Source organism: Caretta caretta, chromosome 8 (assembly GCF_965140235.1).
Source record: "Caretta caretta isolate rCarCar2 chromosome 8, rCarCar1.hap1, whole genome shotgun sequence".
NCBI classification, from domain to species: Eukaryota; Metazoa; Chordata; order Testudines; family Cheloniidae; genus Caretta; species Caretta caretta.
Window position 1 is genome coordinate 18,967,544 of NC_134213.1, and position 17,082 is coordinate 18,984,625.

General features: G+C 43.5%; 1 protein-coding gene across 4 annotated transcripts in view; it reads left to right on the forward strand.

The window, feature by feature from the left end:
* The window catches only part of STK32A (serine/threonine kinase 32A), an 89,472-nt gene that overhangs the window by 12,826 nt on the left and 59,564 nt on the right, over positions 1-17,082 (forward strand). For all 4 annotated transcript variants that reach the window (XM_048860513.2, XM_048860512.2, XM_048860508.2 and 1 more), the window contains 2 exons: positions 15,336-15,391; positions 16,382-16,533. In XM_048860513.2, the coding sequence (XP_048716470.1) occupies positions 15,336-15,391; positions 16,382-16,533 (208 nt within the window). The remainder of the gene's footprint in view (positions 1-15,335; positions 15,392-16,381; positions 16,534-17,082) is intronic.

The window sequence follows — 17,082 nt, forward strand, 5'->3', positions numbered from 1 at the left end:
AATGTGCACGTGCATAACCATTCATCCAAAGCTCTCAAAGCACTTTACATGTGATATTATTTCCATTATACAGTCAGTAAAAATGAAGCACAAAGAAGATAAATGATTTGCCCAAATTGACATAATATCTGATCCTGTGCCCACTGGAGTCAGTGACAATGATTCCATTGACTTCAGCAAGTGCAAGTCCATAATGAGCCAATGGCAGATTCAGAAATAGAGCCAAGGTGCCCTTCTTGTCTCCTAGCCAGCTGTCATGTCCAGGGCATCTGACTGCCTCTCTTAAAGTGAACTGAAAATTCCTCCTCCAGATGTGGACTCTAATAGGGACTGTGGCATGGACACTTTTAAAATCATTATTCCTATATGGGATGCTCTGTCCTAAACAGCAGATTGTAAAAATCTGTGCTTTTATTTCCCCCCAAGTAAAACTGGTTGGATGTTTTGTGCTGGGCAGTGTCTTTTATTACATTTTCTAGTTAAATCTATATTTTATAATCATAAGCTCTTTGGGGGGAGCAACAATCTCTTCCATTCCATTTGTGCAGTGCCAAGGACAATGGTGTCCTGATCCTGATTGTGATCTATGGGCATTATCGCAATACAAATAGATGATAATGGTAATACTTAATGCCAAGTGCAGATAGTTGTTTGACAATCTGCATGAATCCCATAAGTCTAATGTTCATATAAAATAAGCATTCAAAACTATCTTTAAATGAACAGACTATCAGAGCTACTAGTTGTCAGGTTAACTCATGCTTGATAATGTTATTTAAAAGGAGTTTATTAGTTGGTTCTTGTTTTCACTAAGTCTCATTGAGGATCTGATCTTCAGCCTCCTGAAGCCAATAGAAAGACAATATGGCTTTGGATTGCCTCATTGCTGTAACCTTTGTTCTACCTCCTCCCATCCTCTCTGTGCTGTTTGTTAACCTTAACATCATGGAGATGTAGCATCACCACTTCTGTGTTGTAAGTCCTTTTTGGCAGGCACTGTGTGTTTGTGCTGTAAAGGGCCCAGCAACTTTGGGGCACTATAAAAAAAATATTCCTTGAAGTCATTAGGAGCTCAAGGTGCGGAGGAACTCAGCATCTCACAGTATTGGGTCCTAATTGCATCTGCACATCAGGTAATTGCTTGCTCAGATATATTCTCCTGCAAATGTTGTTGGGCTCAGTTAACAGGAGAGCTGTTGAAAGACCCTAAATGTCAATTGCGTGATAAATTACTCTTGGCAAGTACTTAAATCCAATGACTTGCCTATAAATTGTATTTATTTAAGGACAGATTCTGTCACCCTTACTCACACACCAGAGTAGTACATTACTCTGTGAGTAGTTACCTTGATTTCAGTAGGTCTGTTTCTGGAGTAATGTACTACTCAGCATGAGTAAGAGTGGCAGAATCTAGCTCTCAGCGATTTGTCTGGCACCTATCACAACTATAGGAAACTGATTCTTATAACACAGAGGTTCTCAAACTTTCATTGTGTGGCCCATGCCTTAATACAGACATCTCATGGACACTTACCCTCTCATTTCTGATCTTATGGACTGTCTCTTCCCTATTTCCAATCCCTGTGTTAGCTATGGCCTTTACTGACATGGACAAGTGATATTAGGAAAGCATTTAATATATGCTTTGGGACTCTTAATGCGAAGTAGCAGCTGCAAACAATGAAAGCCAGCATCACATACCTGCCAAACTCTGTGGACAAACAGTAAGTGTTTCATGGACCAGGGGTTGACAGTCCTTGCCATAAACTGGTCCTCAGATCCCACCTTCCATTAAGGACTCACCTGCCATAAAATTGAAGCTGAGGCATGGAAAATGTGATGGGCCACAAAATGTCAATGTCATTTTTTGCAATAATATACACCCCATTAAAATGCATGTTGAATTGCATGGCTAACTGTGCAGTGGTTCTGATTGCATACATAGATTGAGAAACTGAGTATGCAGATGGACCCTTACGTATGCTGCTGGCTGTATGTTCAAGCAGGTACCCGACATATTCATTGCTAGCACAAATAAGGTGCACAATTATGCATGCATTTTTCCCATGCACCTAATTTTGAAAATCACTCTGTAAATGTTCAGTCCAAGGCATGGCTGAACCAAAAAATAGGTACACTGAATGCAGTTTCACAGAGTGGGAGATTGTGGAGATGAAGGATAATCCCAAGCAAATCAGGTTAGAGATGAGGAATAAGGAGAAACACTGAATTCAGGGCAAAAACTCAAACTAATGGATTTAAGGGTGAATCATTCATCATTTTACAACATTGACTTTTCATGTGGTTAGCAAATGATGGCCTGATATCCAGCCCTGCACCCTAGGAAGATTAAAAATGGATAGTATGACACTATGCCCCATATTCTTCATAGAGATAGTGTTATGATATGAATATAGCATAATTAAGATGTGTTTTATGCCAGTTGGGTCTTGTGAGATATCATTGGAAAGGTTATGATTTACTGAATATGATTATCCTATTTCTATGCTCTGACAAATGACCGATGTTAGGCTGGTGGGTCCTCGCTTTTCTTGGTGGGAAGCTAAAATACCACCCCCTTGCCTCTGTTCTTGGGGCATAAATGGCCTCACTAGTGGCCCAGGAAGCTGGTAAAGGAGGGAAGGGGTCTGGGTTTGCTCCTCACTCTGAGCCCCAGCCCCTTTCAACCCCTGTGGGTTCTTACTCTCTTCCCCCTTGGGTAGGGTACTTGCAGTCCTTAGATGCTGGGGAAGGAAGTCTCCCTCCCCTACTGGGCAGGATCCCCCTTATTTTGGGTCTCTGATTTTCCAAGTCTCACAGCACACCTCTAAGCTCCAGTCCTCTCCTCTTCCTCTGTATACCTGAAGCAGGGAGTTTTATTAGGTTCCTAACAGGGCCTTAATTGACTGCAGGTGCTCCAATTAACCTGCAAGCCACCTTCCCTAGTCTACAGGGAACCACACCTTAATTAGCCTTGATTTTATGTATTTGCCCTCTAGCACTCTCCCACTGCTCCCTGGCCTGCCTGTATCACAATGCATGTATCATTCTTGTATCCAAAGTTAGGAATATTGACTGTGTATCGATTACAAAAGTGTTTGCATCTGGGGAACGCCCACCAGACAAAATGCAATCAGCCTGGATGGGCTGTTAGGGAGAACAATAGGACTTTGAATTTACTAATCTCCCACCTTCCTGAGAAGCTTCCTGGGATACTGCTTTGACTCTGCAGGGTCATGTGATCATATCACCTGGTACTGGATCCCATCTTGGCCTACTAGTACTTTTCCACTAATAGGGGGTGGGGACCAAACTGGGAAACAGAGTGTTCCTGCCATATGGGAAATGAGTTAATCTTGGTCATCCATTCTTCACTGAATCCCTGCCCAGGATGACTGCAGAGAACATCTAAGGCAGTGGCTCTCACTTTTGTACTGGTGACCCCTTTCACATAGCAAGCCTCTGAGTGTGACCCCCCACTTATAAATTAAAAACACTTTTTTATATATTTAACAGCATTATAAATGCTGGAGGCAAAGTGGGGTTTAGGGTGGAGGTTGACAGCTCGCAACCCCCCAAGTAATAACCTCGCAACCCTCTGAGGGGTCCCAACCCCAGTTTGAGAACCCGTGATCTAAGGCCTTGTCTACACTGCCACTTTACAGCTCTGAAACTTTCTCACTCTGGGGTGTGAAAAAACAACCCCCTGAGCGATGCAAGTTTCAGCACTGTAAAGTGGCAGTGTAGACAGCGCTACAGCACTGGTAGCCGTGTTCCCAGTGCTGGTAGCTTCTCCCCTCGTGGGGGTGGGTTTCTTCCAGCGCTTTAACGTTGGTAGTGAAGACATACCCTAAGAAACAAGGACTTGGGGGGAGGGGGGGAGAAGAGCTGAGCCCAGGCTAGAAAAGGTGTCCTGCTTGTGAAAAAAATGCCTAAAACAGCATTTAAGGTGAGAAATTACTACTTGTAACCAGGTTTCAGAGGAACAGCCGTGTTAGTCTGTATTCGCAAAAAGAAAAGGAGTACTTGTGGCACCTTAGAGACTAACCAATTTATTTGAGCATGAGCTTTCGTGAGCTAGCTGTAGCTCACGAAAGCTCATGCTCAAATAAATTGGTTAGTCTCTAAGGTGCCACAAGTACTCCTTTTCTTTTTACTTGTAACCAGTTTCTTTAATATATTGAGATTCGTGTGTGTGTTTGTTTTATTTGCTCTGTAATCTGCTTTGATCTGTTTGCTAACCCTTATAATCACTTAAAATCTATCATTTGTAGTGAATAAACTTGTTTTTGTTTTCTGTAAACCTGTTAGTGCAATTCATAACTGGGGAGCAAAAAGCTGTGCATATCTTCCTCCACATTGAGAGAGGGGGTGATTTTCATGAGTATACTCTGTACAGATTTCTGTGCAGTGCAAGACAATACAGTTTTGAGGGCTTTGGTTTAGCAGGACAGGGTGAAGGAGCCCAGGCTGGTGGAAGAGGTGGGCTCAGTGGTACCCCAATATATCAGGTGGCACCCTGAAAGGGGGGGCAGCCCATCACAGATGGATGGATAATTACTGGTACCTAGATTGATCACTCCTGTAGTCCCTGGGGAGATTTGGAAAAGCATGTTGTTGGGAGTGGACAAGAAGTCAGCAGAGAGCTAGAGAGGAAAGGATTTGGCTGGGAGACTGTTTCATAGCGTAGGGAACCCTTAGTGAAGATCATTAACTACTGTTCAGTCACTGTTGGAGAGAGGAATGTTACATACTTCTGGAGAGAGGAGTGTTACGGACTTTGACCTGAAATCAGGCACTGATTGTTGGACAAATATTATATTCCTGGATCATCATCATTCCAAAAGCATCAACTAACTGTAGAGGCAGATGATAAAGAGTCAAGTATTTGAAAGGTTTCTGGATGGAGTTCTTTTAAAACAAGGTCATTTTTTATTGAGCTCGTGGGTGGAGGGAAGGGGGTTTGATTTGTTTGTGTTTTGTGTTGTTTAACTAATGGACTCATTCAGAAGAAACCCGTCTGTTTGTTTCTATCTCTAGAAATAGCTCATTCTGTACATTGGCCTAAATAGCATTAATAATGTATCCCTTGGTACTGCTAGCCTGACAACATCAGTGATAAATGTCAATTAGTACCCGGTGCCAGATGCCAAGACGTTTAAAGAAGAAAGGTGCTGGTGACCCCATGAATACATTAAAATGGTGGTTTGAAAGACTTTTACGAGGACGTTCATTGTGTGTGCTCAGTAGCCTGGCAAGTTCCATGTTTGTTGATCAGCAATTAGCGCAGGACTTGGAGTACATATTTCTGGGACTTGTTTGGGGGAAGGCACTGTCTCTTGTTTTTTGCACCTAGCACAACAGGATTCTGATCCTGACCAAGCCTCCTGGGGCTAATGTAATATAAATATTATACATATGTAACAGATCTGAATCTGACTCTACAGTCTCATCGCTTTCTGTGCTGCACCAAGCACACTCACTGCTCAGCTGATGATAAAATAATGTGAATTGTTCCTTACCTGGGTCTGTTGTACAGTAAGAGTCCCACTGTCAAGCCACAGTGACAAACCAGTATTGTATATGACTTTTACTCACTCCAGCAACCCGTACCATTTTGTTATCGTAATATCCTCATGGGTTTTTTATTTTGCTTTTAACAGCACCCAGGGATCCATTGTGCTGGGAAGGGCATTCTGTAAATAACTTGGTTGATAAAGGGGAGGATTTTCCATTCTGATAATTCCTAACGAGTAACCAGAATTCCTTAATGGCGTCTCTCTTCTGGGGTTTCATTCACAAAGGGATCTTTTTAATATTTCCTGTATGATGGAATGTACATTTGTCAAACGGTGACACATAACAATACATCGTTACTCCTGTTGTTCAGGAAATAAACATCTATTTGTAAGAAAGATGTGAGTATAAATAACATGCATCCAAATGCATGCACCTATAGAGTTGTATCTACTTGTGCAGTCATTTAGCAGAGTTTCTGTATTGTGATAGTTCAGTATTTAATTATTCTAAAAGGTCTTCAGTTTTGCTAAGAATACGAGTGGCTTGAGAATACCCACCCAGTCAAAATGATGAATTTTGCAGAACAGAGACGTGAAGTCACTAGACTGGGGCTCTGGAGAGCTGGGTGTAGTTCCCTGCTCTGCTACAACCTTCCTATGTGACCTTGAACAAGTCACTTAGGGCATGTCTATACTGCAGCTGGGAGTCTCTAGCTCTCAGCCTAGGTCCACAGGCTTGTGGTAGCGGGGCTCACACCCGACCCCCCAGGCTTGAGAGCCTGAGCTCCAGGCCAAGTCACAATGTCTACACAGCTATTTTTAGCATGCTAGTGCAAGCCCCACTAACACAAGATTGTGTACCTGTGTGGACTGTATTGTACTATGTGTATGTATAGTACCTAGCACAATGGGCCCTTATCTCAGTTGGGGGTCTCTAGGCACTACCGTATTACACGTAAATAATGAAAATCCCTCCCTGTTTCCAAGCCCACCCATTCCTTGGCCTCTCTGCTAAAACTTCGAACACATAGGTTGGTTATTTCCAATTGTAGGGGTGTTTTTTGTGATGTGTGTCATGGGTTGGATCACAGAAACTCCCTTGGGAACTGCCAACTGATGTGCCAAGACTACTTCTGCCCCTGCTTTCCCTGCCAGCTTGGGACTCCAGCACCCTGTCTTGCTGAGCCAGACACTCCAGTCTGCTCCAGCACAGACCCAGGGTCTGAACCACATGCCCCAAAGCTGCAGACATAACTGAAAGCAATTTAAGAAGTGTGCCTGTCTTTAACACTCAGATGCCCAACTCCCAATGGGGTCCAAACCCCAAATAAATCTGTTATACCCTGTATAAAGCTTATAAGGGTAAACTCATAAATTGTTCGCCCTCTATAACACTGATAGAGGTGCACAGCTGTTTCTGGGCCTCCCCCCCCCAACACCTCCAGGTATTAATATATACTCTGGGTTAGTTAGTAAGTAAAAAGTGATTTTATTAAATACAGAAAGTAGGATTTAAGTGGTTCCAAGTAGTAACAGACAGAACAAAGTGAATTACCAAGCAAAATAAAATAAAACACGCAAGTATAAGTCTAGTACGGTAATAAAACTCAATACAGATAAAATCCTCACCCAGTAAGCTTCCTTTTACAGACTAGTTTCCTTCTAGTCTGAGTCCAGCAATCACTCACAACCCTGTAGTTACAGGTTTCAGAGTAACAGCCGTGTTAGTCTGTATTTGCAAAAAGAAAAGGAGTACTTGTGGCACCTTAGAGACTAACCAATTTATTTGAGCATAAGCTTTCGTGAGCTACAGCTCACTTCATTGGATGCATACTGTGGAAAGTGTAGAAGATCTTTTTATATACACACAAAGCATGAAAAAATACCTCCTCTCACCCCACTCTCCTGCTGGTAATAGCTTATCTAAAGTGACCACTCTCCTTACAATGTGTATGATAATCAAGGTGGGCCATTTCCAGCACAAATCCAGGGTTTAACAAGAACGTTTAACAAGAACGGGGGGGGGGTAGGAAAAAACAAGGGGAAATAGGTTACCTTGCATAATGACTTAGCCACTCCCAGTCTCTATTCCAGCCTAAGATAATTGTATCCAATTTGCAAATGAATTCCAATTCAACAGTTTCTCGCTGGAGTCTGGATTTGAAGTTTTTTTGTTTTAAGATAGCGACCTTCATGTCTGTGATTGCGTGACCAGAGAGATTGAAGTGTTCTCCGACTGGTTTATGAATGTTATAATTCTTGACATCTGATTTCTGTCCATTTATTCTTTTACGTAGAGACTGTCCAGTTTGACCAGTGTACATGGCAGAGGGGCATTGCTGGCACATGATGGCATATATCACACTGGTGGATGTGCAGGTGAACGAGCCTCTGCACATCCACCAATGTGATATATGCCATCATGTGCCAGCAATGCCCCTCTGCCATGTACACTGGTCAAACTGGACAGTCTCTACGTAAAAGAATAAATGGACAGAAATCAGATGTCAAGAATTATAACATTCATAAACCAGTCGGAGAACACTTCAATCTCTCTGGTCACGCAATCACAGACATGAAGGTCGCTATCTTAAAACAAAAAAACTTCAAATCCAGACTCCAGCGAGAAACTGTTGAATTGGAATTCATTTGCAAATTGGATACTATTAATTTAGGCTTAAATAGAGACTGGGAGTGGCTAAGTCATTATGCAAGGTAGCCTGTTTCCTCTTGTTTTTTCCTACCCCCCCCCCCCAGATGTTCTGGTTTAACTTGGATTTAAACTTGGAGAGTGGTCAGTTTGGATGAGCTATTACCAGCAGGAGAGTGAGTTTGTGTGTGTATGGGGGTGGGGGGGATGTGAGAAAACCTGGATTTGTGCAGGAAATAGCCCGACTTGATTATGTAAAGAGTTGTCACTTTGGATGGGCTAGCACCAGCAGGAGAGTGAATTTGTGTGGGGGGGTGGAGGGTGAGAAAACCTGGATTTGTGCTGGAAATGGCCCACCTGATGATCACTTTAGATAAGCTATTACCAGCAGGACAGTGGGGTGGGAGGAGGTATTGTTTCATATTCTCTGTGTATATATAAAGTCTGCTGCAGTTTCCACGGTATGCATCCGATGAAGTGAGCTGTAGCTCACGAAAGCTCATGCTCAAATAAATTGGTTAGTCTCTAAGGTGCCACAAGTACTCCTTTTCTTTTTGCGAATACAGACTAACACGGCTGTTACTCTGAAACCTGGCATTTAACTTGCACATTCCTTTCTCAAGAAGCTGACCAAATGCTTACTAAGGCTACTTAGAAATCAAGCAAGTCTGCAGCCAGTATTCATAACTTTGAATACAAAAGTGATACATGCATACAAATAGGATGAATAGATTCAGTAGATCATAACCTTCACAGAGATATGTTACATGGCATATGTATCATACAACATATTCCAGTTACGTCATAAGCATATTTCCATAAAGCCTTATGGGGGCACCATCACAGTGTGAACCTCTTTCCAATAGTAACTGGGGTTAATCTGGTCCAAGTCATTCTACGAAGGCCACCAAACAGCCATCAGATGGTAACAGCCTTCTGTCACCTATCACTTGGGGCTGGGTTCAAGCCAACAGCCAGGAATTGGAGGAACTTTCCAAAGAAATGCAGTACTGTATTAGTATTATAAAATGCACATACATGAATGTGAGAGGTGTATGTGTATATACTGTACTCTAGATACACGGCTTAAATCTATTCTCCCATTGCTGCATGCACAAAACTCCCGTTAATGGAAATTATGAGTATATTTTGATGGAAGGAATGGAAGCCATTATATAGCATAATGTTTCTGCTTCTCTAGCTGTACTGGGATGGGTGATAAGTATCTTTAAATCCTTGACTGCTGCTTAACAGATGGGGTTTTAACAAGGCTTTTGAGGGATGACGTGTCCTTCGTGAGGACATTTCTTATGCTTTATTAGTTTGCCCATGTTTTATCTAAACATTGGTCCTGGACTTCGGGTTCAGATATGAAATACCACCACTTCTGACATTAAAGTGGCATTTCCTGCACATTCTTCAGCAGACACTTTAAAGCTATAGCAGTGTACACACTGTTCCCTGTCTCGAACTTAGTCCGTTTGTCTGACATTACGTTATAACCAGGAGTCAGGAGTCAGTTTAAATTGTTAGTTGTCACTAAACGTCCAGTTTACCCAACACACTGAAATAATGAAAAAAGAACCCATTAATAATTTTTGGCAAGTGCAGCATCCCCTGCACCTTGCACCTGCAGGGGTCCTGTGCTACCGGCTCCACAGCTGTGCAGAGAGTCATGTGGAGCCCTGCTGTCACTGTCCCAGTCACTCACCGGCTCGGAGTATAGGGACCATCCCCCTGCAGAAGTCATTCAGCAGTGGTCTGGCCTCCCCTGTACCTGGGCCCTCGTGTGCCTCTGCAGTGCTGGCCAGGGGTCTCTGCTCTGCTGGGCAAAGGCCGTAGCCTCCTCTGCTGGGTGCCTGGGTGTCTCAGAGCCCTCAGCTGGGCAAGGAGCCCCCTGCAGCCCCGTTGTCAGCACTGACCTACCCCCGCCCTCCCCCTTAATTTCCCACAAGTGTGAAAATTAAAATTGCTTAAAACTGTTTAAAATAAAAATTGATATTAATTGTGGAAATTGAAAAAAAAAAAAAACTTCTGCCAAGCCTAATTATAATATGAATTCTGTCTCCAACGTGGGAATGATTGAAATAGTTCCTTGTCTGATGGCATCTAAAATGAATTAAGATTTTTGATTATGCAGACAAGGGTCCAGACTAAAAGATTTGGATTTAGTTCCAGATTTTGGTTGCTAGTGTTTGCACCTAAGATTTTTGGATTAGCCCAGTGTGAGAGGCTAGAATGATAGGTAAGAAACAATGAGCATCCCTAATGAAATCAGAAGTGTCATGTTACTTAGCGACAGGTTTCAGAGTAGCAGCCATGTTAGTCTGTATTCGCAAAAAGAAAAGGAGGACTTCTGGCACGTTAGAGACTAACAAATTTATTTGAGCATACGCTTTCATGAGCTACAGCTCACTTCATTGGATGCATTCAGTGGAAAATACAGTGGGGAGATTTATACACATAGAGAACATGAAACAATGGGTGTTACCGTACACACTGTAACCAGAGTGATCACTTAAGGTGAGCTATTACCAGCAGGAGGGCGGGGGGTGGGGGGAAGGGGGAACCTTTTTTAGTGATAATCAAGGTGGGTCATTTCCAGCAGTTGACAAGAATGTCAACTGCTGGAAATGACCCACCTTTGTCAACTGCTGGAAATGACCCACCTTGATTATCACTAAAAAAGGTTCCCCCTTCCCCCTGCCCTCCTGCTGGTAATAGCTCACCTTAAGTGATCACTCTGGTTACAGTGTGTACGGTAACACCCATTGTTTCATGTTCTCTATGTGTATAAATCTCCCTACTGTATTTTCCACTGAATGCATCTGATGAAGTGAGCTGTAGCTCACGAAAGCTTATGCTCAAATAAATTTTAGTCTCTAACGTGCCACAAGTACTCCTTTTCATGTTACCTAGCGTTCACTCAGCTGGGTTAGCCGTATAGTTTGTGTTAAAAGTGTTAGTTGAAAATCTTAATACAAAAAATGGAGCTAGAGAATGCAAGTTTGTGAAAACTGGCTTCTGGTTTAGATTTTTAGTTTTTACGGACAGAAGGAACCTTATGATCATGTAGTCTATCCAGAGATGGATTATGGTTTTGTGGGACCCTGGGCCAGAGCAAGTGGGGGCCCATCCTCACCCCTTCCGCCCGCAGTCATCCTCCCGTGGTGCTCCTGCTGGGGAGTGGGGTTTGGGCACGGGGGCTTGCCCCACTCCACCCGTCTGGAGCTCCTGCCGGGGAAGGGGTTGAAGGCACAGGGGCTTCCCCATTAGGAACGCCAGGCAGACAGAGTGCTTGGGATGCAGAGGCACCCATTTTTCTGGGACCCCCCCGCCCCCAATTGGTTGGGGCCCCTGTGCACGGGCTCCGTTAGCCCAGTGGCTAATTCATTACTGAATCTATCCTCCTGTGTAACATAGGTTGTGGAGTTCCACTGTAAACCATAGACGTTTCCAAAGCTTGTATGCGTTTGGGTCAAAGTGTTTGATTTAGATCCATCTCTGTTAAGTAAGCAACAAAAGAAGAGTGTGCAGTTAGATCAAGATATCCTAGAAGAAGAAGCAGTAGCAATGAAAAAGGTCTCTTTGTTCATCTACCTTATAGATTGTTCTCTGTGTAGATACTCATTTAGTGTAAGTGCATTCAGTCTCTGGAGAGAAGAAGAAATTTACCGCCACCAACACTTCTAGTTTCACACTTCTGGCCAGATGTGTTATGGGTGTTTTCACCCTTTCTCTGGAGTATCATATATTGAACAATGCTGGAAGCCAATACCTGACCTGATGTATGGTGAATTTCTATGTAACATGTTGTTTGTCGTGAAAGAGGCCCAGTTTACATTACTGCCGTGTTAGTTTCTGTCTTTGGAAAACATGTTCATTTCTATATGAACAATGTTTTAAAAGTATGAGGTTAAGCTGGGACCTAAATTTTGATGGCGTTCTGAGTTCTTTGTACTGTTGTGTACAGCAAAGCTGTAGCTTCATGTCAGTCTGTGTCTGTCCTGTTACCATAGTGAGATTCCCTTGTTTCAACTCCGAGACAGTGTATCCTGGAGAAAATGAATTTATTTCTGGCTGTTATCATGTGTGAACCCTTGGTGGGAGAGAATGTGTCTGTTGCTGGGGAAGAGTGATTTACAGCAGCATTCTTGCTGAAAATCTCCGCTGATAAAATGCTTTGGGGACAAATGGCTCTTGGTTTCTGTGCAATTCAGTTCAGCTAATGAATAAGGCAGCAGATGGCAATTAGAGGCAGCTGGGCTTTCCAAGGGAGCCTTTGGTCTAAGATACAAAGAAGAAGAGAGTTTAGTAGGGGTTGAAGCAGAAGGTGCTCACACACCAATGGTGCCGTGAAAACGAGATTTCCAAACTCACTACACTTATTTAGCCTTCAGACTAAGGGAGGGTAACTTAGAATCTCTTCTTGGGCCTTAGAAGCCAGTGCCAGTAGCACATTATGGAATCTACTAGGAAGGAGTTTTCACGTGAGAGGTGTGGTTGGAACCTGGGGCTGGAGAATGAAAGGATTAGAGGGTGTCGTCAGCATGGTGAACCTGGGCACCTAGGGAGCCTGGGATGGCTTCCTTGGTTGCACTTAAACCTGCTGTAAATCCTCTGAAATTGGGGTGGTTGGAGCTTTGATTGTGGATGGAGCCTGAGAATACCCCCACTCTGTCTTCCCAAATTAACTCTGGAATATGGGGTTTGGTTTTGTGCTCCTCTCTAGCTCTGATGAGACATCTAGGCAGTGATTTTCAAAGGGACCTTAGGGAGCTGGACTCCCAACTCCCTTAGGACAAATCCTATTGTAAGCAGTTAATGAAGCTTAACCTTCCTGGACCAGACATATTTTAGTTGTAAGCCAGGTGCGATTTATTTTGGTTTTTAAGGCAAGCTCTTTCACTTTGATTTCACTTAAAATTCAAAATGGAATTCAGGTGGAGTGCCATTACAGAGGAGAGAAGCCTTCAGACTATGAAATGGCAATGTGTATTTATACTGAAAGCCTTTCAGGTGCGGACTGTTTCTCGTAGAGCGATTAGGTGTGCCTGGTAAATGATGAGGACCATACTGGTTTGATCCCTGTATGGTGGCAGCAGAATGCAACTCTTTGTTGAGTGCTGGTCCCTGTGGGTACTCACTGTGCATGAGTTGGTGCACCATGCGCATGAAACCAGAAGACTTTTCAGTGTCCATTGGTTCATGCCAATGCCTTTATCCCTCCCTCTGTTGATCAGCTCTGAACTGGGAATAGAAGAGGCTGCACGGAGCAGCTGTCTCTCCAATTTCTTCCTATTGCTCATGGTCAAGCCTCCATATGTACGCTCCCAGAGCACAGTGCTGAGCAGTGTGGGACCAGTTGTCTTCAAAAGTAATTAATAAAACGCCCACCATCACAACAGGTGCTTTTGCTGGCAGGCCCACTACATCTGATACTAATTGGCTCCCTTGCTGTCAACCTCAGCAGCGAGGCCATTGATTAAATGGGGCGTGGAGACTAAACTGTCCTCTCAGCCTCTAGGAAAGGCTCATGTTGATGGAGCTGTGTGGGGAAAGCTTGCACTGCTGCTGTTGCCTATGTTGTCCTTGTTCTGTGGATAAACAATGGACGTTGGCATCTAGGGCTGTCAACCCAGCAAAACTAACTCTCTGTGTAATATACGGAAATGACTCTTTTTTACAAAGATGTCGTTGTCTGGCCCCAGGGCTGCAGGTTCGTTGTTAAAGCAATGAACAGTTTAGAATGTAACCTGCTGCCCAGCTCGTGGTGGAACTGTAAGGGAAAAGCTGGCGCGAAGGAGTAATACGGTGTCTCGCTCTCTGTCACTGTCAGTCCATCAAGGACGTCCTCACTGGCCTTTATTGTTCCACTCAGAACGGGTTTTCAGCAAAGCGGGTCAGACACGTGGTCCCCTCACATCCACTCACTAATTGACTGGAAATAAAGCAATGGACGAGACAAATTAACTCTGATTTCAGGCCCATCTCTTCGGTGGTGCCTGATGGTTCTGGGGTCACAGTAATTAAGGCTAATGTGTTATTAGAAATCTACCAGTAGCTTTGATTTGGTGCCTCAAATTAACCACATAGTGAGGTTTAAGTTGCTTTAAAGCAGTGGCTGGTATAAGGAATGGATTCCCAATTATGATCTTTTCTGGCTAATGGCTGTATGGTATAGTGCTGTGGGACCTCGGGGTGTTGCTTCATACAGGTCTTGACGTGGCACTAGTTGAATTCAAATTCTGCAACTTAGAAATTACAGTTATGGTGCCTTGTCTTGACTGCTGATCACACTCAATTTCCAATTGAAGGACCTGGGTGGCAGGGTTTGAACCCAAAACAGTTAATCTGCCTCTTTGCTTTGATCTGCTGTTCATGTGCAAATCCCTTTCTTGCTTCAGCTGGGACATAGCCTAGCACACTGGTTGATCACAAATGCTTGATGTGAACAGATCGTTCCAGTTAGTGTGAATGAGAGTCACCTGCCCAGCATTCACAGAAGGGAGAGAATATCCCAGGAACCCATCTCTGTTCAGAGGTCCCAATGGAGAATGAAATAATTAAAAGAAGGAAACTAGAGTTTACATTCCATAAAGCTGCATGAACGGGGCTGGGCTTTCCCCTACTTTGCAGAGACCAAACAGTCTTGATTCTGGGTGACAGAAGATTTTCCAACTTTTGGGGTTGGTGGTTTTTATTAGTAGTTCAACAGAATAGTAATCTAAAGCACAAGAAGAACCTTCTGTACCTAGGCTCCTGAGCCAGGTGGTGCTTATTTCACAACCATCAAAGTGCGTAGATCTTTGATGGAGTGGACTCAGTGGATGTTTTTGCAGTTGACTTCAGCGGGAGCAAGATCAGGCTCCCATAGCTCAATAGTTGAGGTGATGTGAAAGCATTTTTTTGATGGTTTCCTGCCTGTACGCCATTGAAGAATGGACATTTCCTGCCCCAGGAACTTGCTTTTACAGCCAAATGGGGAATAACATGAATAGCATAACTACTGTGGGTGGTGCCCCTACTGTCCATCAGCAACCGGAGCAGCATATCGCTTGGAAATCCTCCATTTTTATTAACAGTCTCAGTTCGGGGAGGGGGAAATTACATAATCAAATTGCAGCTCAAACACTGAACTTATGAACATATGTTGTTTCCTGCAGTGACCTTCGACCACTTTGAAATTTTGCGAGCCATTGGGAAAGGCAGCTTTGGAAAGGTAAGCTCCTCAAGAGTAAAACTACTGTGTTCTCAACAGAGACTGTAGCTAGCCAAGTAATGGGCACATTAGAGAGCTTAAATTTCAGAGCTTATTGCAGAGTAATGGAATATTGCTTGTCGATGAGATTTGACCTGAACTTCAGCTCCTAATAATCCAGGAAGAGTCTCTAAGTTTGACTTGTCATCCATTTGGAATCCACAAATCCTATTACAAGATATTAAACTGAAGTTAATGATAAACCCAATCAGCTGAATTTCATTATGTTAGATGGGTAAACATCCTCTGAAGGGAGACTCCCCCACCAAAGCCCACTTGAGCATCCTGGTGTCTCTTTGACAAAGCATTATGATTCTCCGAGAGCAGCACTGCAGGGAGCAGAGAAACATCTGTGTTTGAAGTCCCACTTTTGGGAATTAAACATCCTGTTAGGGCTGTGGGTTTTTTCAGTATGGTGAGTTCTGTGACAAAACCCATGTCTGGAAGATGCCAAAAGCCCAGAGGTTTGATGGATCAGCTGTGCTACACTAGAAAGATTGTGCTGGTCCTTATAGATAGGAGATGCTGTCACACTAGTACTCACAAGTCCTGCCTGCAGGGAGTGAGGCTGTCTCGGTGAATGCCCTCAGCTCTTATCCTACAGTCCTGCTTGGCGAAAGGGAGGGTCAGGAAGCAGCATGCAACACATGAATGGTGGATAATTATGGGAAAAAAGAGATTTGTCAGTTACTTAATAAATCTGCGATACCCCAACTTTGCTGTGACAAACTCTGTACTCTGTCATTCTTCTTAGCATGAATATTGACTGCAGCACTTACTGGTGATGTGCAGGGTTAAATCATAAGTGCATGAGGCTGTGACCTAGTGACTTGAATCTCATTGAAGTTAACAATAGGGTGCTCATCAGGGCACATTTCACCTGCACAAACTTGCTTTCGAGATGTCACCCAGCTACTCTGCCCAAGCTAACATCTTGGTTTGCTCACTAAGGTCTGCATTGTACAGAAGAATGACACCAAGAAAATGTACGCCATGAAATACATGAACAAACAGAAGTGTGTGGAGCGTAATGAAGTGAGAAATGTGTTCAAAGAGCTGCAGATTATGCAGGGCCTGGAACACCCCTTCCTGGTTAATTTGTGGTAAGTCATTAGTACTTTATTTACACCTTTTTCCATTTATTAGGAGCCTGCCTCTCAGGGGGGCTGAGCTCTGATCGATGTCAGTTGCAGCTGGGACTGCTCAGCAACTCCGAAAACCGAGGAGGTTTGTTTCTTTTTAAATCCCTGTTTATAAAAAAAGCTATGTTTCTATAAGATGTATTTTTGTTTCTTTTGTGGCTATTCTCCAGGGGTATCTCTGCCTGCCCGTAACCCAGTTTTATTTGACCCAGCTCCTTGATAAAAACAACAGCTTCCATTTCTAGCTCGAAATACAGTTGGACTCAGATTCAAACGGTGCTCCCATAATGGGGCCCCCTTCCAGCTCCTATTTAATTGAATAGATACCCACTGGCCTGAGGCAGCAGGTGCCCACTCCTTCCAGTTTTATTCCTTTCACAGTGGAAGCTGCCATGTCTTGCCTGGCAAAGTACAAATGCAATAGATTTTGCCCTGAGCTTTCTTTTTGCTGTGAAACAGTCACCTTTTGTGCCAAAGGGCCTTGGTGGATACCAAATGGGTTAGACAATC